We start from the raw sequence: 4906 nt of genomic DNA on the forward strand, positions 1-4906 counted from the left end.
CTTGATTCGAAAATCATTTAAAAATTACATAGCAATACGTGTTCATCGGAAACAATAATAATTTCCGTAAAATGTTTTTGTGGTGTTCCACAAATATACATACATTTTGTATCATCACTGGAATCCTAAGATCAATAAATATTTACAAATTCATTGCCGAAAAATAATATTTCCTGATTCGATGTATAAATCCAAAAAAATAATTTAAAAAGGTTCATACCTAATAGCTAGTAAATATCAGATTCTAGTGAAACTGTTTTGATACTTCAAACACATGTATTTCACTGACTATTTCTTGAGAATAATTAATTCATTATAGTTAATAAATGAAGTTTTGAAAAAACTAAAAAACACGCTTTACATTTTTTTAATAAGCTTACAACAATAATGAACAAAAAATACTATTATTATTGTGAAAAAAGTGGCAGGCGCTTGATATACAAAAAATATGGCACAACGAGCCCACGCTTTTTTCACAATAATATTAGTATTTTTCGTTCGTTATTGTTTTGAGCTTATTTTTAACAAAATTATTTTTAACTTTTCAGTTCGATGTTCTTTAAAATCATGTTTTTTAGTTTTTTAAACTATATTTATTTTTCATTTTTTAGTTTCGTATGCTATAAAAGCGTGTTATTAGTCTTTTTGAACTATATTTATTTTATCTAAACTTTAGGATCAATCAGCCGTCTATTTTTTAGAAAAGTGACCATTGATATCTTCCGATTCCGGAGAGGGAGCCTGAAAATCCGCTACCAAGCCCAAAGAAGGGCGCGCAAAGAAGGGTTACAAAAAAAGCAGCAGGCGCGCGTCAATAAAAAAAATACTTTTTTCAAATGAATAAATACATGTAAAGTGAGTTCGAATTATATCAAGGAGGTTACGTACACCGCCATCTGCCCGCGAATAGACCAAGCAATAATGTCGATAATTCTGTCAAATACAGATCCCGAGCATTCAAACGGGAATTAATATGAAATGAAATGGAGAGTTACAAACAAACATACATACAGGTGAAGTTAATAAAAGCGTGATAAAATAATAATAGAAATATACTTTTTTCAAATGAAGAAATGCATGTAGAGTGAGTTCGAATTATATCAAGAAGGTTACGTACAGCTTCATCCGCCCGCCAATAGATCAAGCAATAATGTCGATAATTCTGAAGTTACAAACAAACTGACAAACATACAGGTGAAGCTAATAAAAGCGTGTTAATAAAAATGTATACCTACTTCATTGACAGATACCTACCCATAGAGGCGTACTCAGGTGAGTTTTTTAACTTAGTACAGTACAGTGTATTTCAAAAAATAATAATTATCGCTCAACAGTATTTTTTTATGTTGAAGGAGCCGTAACAAGAGGCACTTCAAGGTTTGAATTGAACAATATCTTCGACACTTACGCTTTGCATATCTGCTGGTAATTTTTAGTACAACGATGTATGAGAGTTTCCTTAAAATTTTCCGCTGTCATTTCTAACGTTCTGATCAGATCCTCTCTGTTCATGTCGTACATTTCCATACGAATAACGTGTTCCGTGGCCAATGGAATACGGTCCATTATCAATTTATACTTGAGAATTTGCTTAACGTACTCGTCGAACGAATGATCACGTTGAAGAAATTGCTCTATGAACTGTTCGTCCTGTCCGTTGATAAGAGGCAGAAACTCATCGAAATCTTGAACTCTTAATTCCGGACCAATGCGTTGATCTTCTAGCATATCCCTAATGCGGATTTTATATGACATAGCAGTTTCTTCAGGAATTGTTGGCTGAAACAAATCTAGAAAGTGATTTATACTCACAAAAACGAAGAAGCAAACTATCCCGGTACAGGGTAAACTTTCAAGTAGAGGTTGGGCAGAACAAAATTCGATATGAATAATTATAGAATCATATCAGTTTCCCCTGTCTTTCCAAAAATATTTGAAATATTTATAAATTTTTGATTAAACATATTGATGGATTTCGTGAATTCAGAGATATAGAGAAAGCAACCCAAGATGTCACATCTTTCAAACAACAAAAAATTGATTACGATCAAAAATGTATGGTTGTATCACTGAATTTACGCGACTCTGTTAACTATTCATTTCACTGAAAAAATTAGATAGTATCCGAATCAGGTATAATACTTATCATTTGTTTAAAAGTTTTTTCAGAAAACCGTGAACAGTTTGTGAACGTGGGAAAAAATATCAGTCAGTGTAGATATTTGACATGGTTCCACACAGATCAGTATTGGGATCTTCATTACTTTTGCTATATATCAGTTCTATTTCTTTGTTGTTGAAAGGATCAATTGAGCTATTTGTAACAATTATTTATTGTGGATCCGGCAGTAATTCTATTAAAGATGCAGTAATTATTGATTTGAATGATTTTTATTCTGCTTACAAGATCATGAATTAATATTAAATTTTTCAAAATCGTCTTACATATGACGATATGCCCTTATCTAATTTGATCAAATGAGATCATAAACTACACTACACAAAATTTCTAAGACCTTTCTAGGATTCTAGGATATTGATGAAAATTTTAGTTGAAATAAACATTGACTTGATATCAATTCCATTTACCAATTAAAAGTATGCACGTTTCTGCAGTCCGTTAGAAAGAATAAAACACTTCTCACTATCAAATTTATATAACATAGAAAATGTACATGATCATCAAACAAGACATCTCAATAAACTGTTAACGAAAAATCCTGACAGAAAATTTATATTTCAGAAACAAATAATTGCCTACAATAAATTACAAAATGATAAATAATTTTCCAGCACAGTAAAATTCAAATCAACATTGAAAAAAATTTTTTGTATCATATTTGTTTGTTCTTGTTATCAATGACTCCAATTCTGATTTTCTTCTCTTTGAACTCATATATTTAATGAATATGTATTCTCTACATTCTCTCTACAAATCATTCTAGTTTTTTTGAAATAAATGATTGTTTTATAAAGTTAGGAACTTCTAAAGAAGTTTCACCGATTATTTATCGAAGTTCTTTATATACTTATGATGCACTGTTTGGAACCTTTGGTGTAGTAATGAATATTACTGGATTTTTTTCCCAACACCAAATCGTTATTTTCAACACCTCGACACGTGTTTCGATCACCAAGTGATTATCTTCAAAGAGGAACATTTTTTTTAATCTTAAGATTAAAAAAGATCTTCCTCTTTGAAGATGATCACTTGGTGATCATCTTCAGATCAGAAGTGATCAGAGGAAGTGAATGATGTATCATTTTCTTTTCGAAAAATTGGAGATATTGAAAAAAAAATAATTCTTATCATAATAGGTTTTGACTTTGATATTTCTAAATTTGAGTTTCAATTTGCTACACTCAATGGCATTTTGTTATTGTAAAAGTCATTGAATTTTTGGCGAAAAATGGAGTTCACGAATGAAGAAAAAAGATATATGATACAAATTTATTACAAATACGATAGAAACAGTGTTAGGACATCGGAAATGTGTTTAAATTTGTATCCCGTAAAACGACAACCACATCGAACTAGTTCAAGTTATTGTATCAAAAAAATCTCACCAAGTTTGGTTCATTTGAAAAGCCGAGGAAAAAATACGGAGACAGAATCAACAATCAAAATTTGATAAATAAGGTGTGTATGAGGTAAATTAGACATTGTGTCCTTTCTAATGAAGTAGAACTTTGAACAAATAACAATAATTAACTAAAATGTAAAGCCAAAAGTAAATCACAGCAAATGCTCAAAATGCTGGCCTTGTTCATGATAACACAACTGTGCCCTTCTTCAAAGTCAAAGCCTATTATCATGAGAATTATTTTTTTTCAATATCTCCAATGATGACATATGATACATTAATGAAAAGGTAAAATCTGATTGTATTCAAAACAGAAAGAATCCAATATAGCGCCCATAAGAAAAAAATAAAGTTGATGATTGTGGCCGGAAGACGAAACATCGGATAGCATATCCGAAAACACCATTATGTAGCAGGGAAAAAGTGGCATTGTGGAAGTTCAATTCGTTTTCGAATCCTTCGAAAAATAAAGCCAGAAAAAATAAAAACCATTTTCCAAAATTTCTGTTTTTTCCAGATATCTCCGGATATACTCGGATTTCTAGAACTTTCTCAACGGCATATTGTTAGTCAGGGAAATGCGCAACCTTGCCCCAATTTAACCATCTTCGTATCGTAGAGTCCGAGATCCCAAAGGTGAGGATCGAATTTAAAACACCCTGTATACGAGTATGTGATGGAATCGGAAAATACTTGATGGAAATCCATAACGTATTCAAGAAACACTTAATTGTGAGATTTTTACTACAGTTTTACAGAATCACAACACGTGTAGTGAAAATCTCACAATAAATGTTTCTTAAATAATAATGCATGTATGGGGATCGGCAAATACGGTGATTCTCAAACTATTGACAAAATTTCCAAATACATTTATCAAATGTATTTATAAACGTCTACACTTAGAACCAACTAAAAATGTGTATAAACGAAAATGGTTATTGAATTTGGATTCACTTCAATGATTGGCAATTTGTTTCTTATTTCACCTAACCTGTTATAAATTAAAAAACAGCAGTTTGAAATTCACCGAAAACAATTTCATTTATTTAAATTGAAAGGGTATATTTTTAGGAGACATTAAATTTTAGAAAAGAGTGGTTTTGGCTTTCAATTTAAACAAGATTCCTTTGGCTAGTATTTCATCAAATTAGCCAATGAATGTTATTTACGTGCTGTCATCGATGACGTGGGTGGATTCGACCCGTTCCGTAACAAAAAGTCGTAATTTTATGAACGAATTGAGATTTTTTTTTAATGTTATCCGTGTTGGTACTGAAGAGCCAGTAAGGCAAGTATCTTACGGCGAAACATTCGGGTGG

The 4906-nt window shown here is 31.2% G+C and overlaps 1 protein-coding gene across 1 annotated transcript in view; it reads right to left on the reverse strand.

The window, feature by feature from the left end:
* The window catches only part of Dhc36C (Dynein heavy chain at 36C), a 165706-nt gene that overhangs the window by 143018 nt on the left and 17782 nt on the right, over window positions 1–4906 (reverse strand). The window contains exon 7 of the mRNA XM_074173808.1: window positions 1409–1779. Within this exon, the coding sequence (XP_074029909.1) occupies window positions 1409–1779 (371 nt within the window). The remainder of the gene's footprint in view (window positions 1–1408; window positions 1780–4906) is intronic.

Source organism: Leptinotarsa decemlineata, unplaced genomic scaffold (assembly GCF_025532065.1).
Source record: "Leptinotarsa decemlineata unplaced genomic scaffold, Ldec_3_MD MMD2_tig00000505_RagTag_RagTag, whole genome shotgun sequence".
Taxonomy (NCBI): Eukaryota; Metazoa; Arthropoda; class Insecta; order Coleoptera; family Chrysomelidae; genus Leptinotarsa; species Leptinotarsa decemlineata.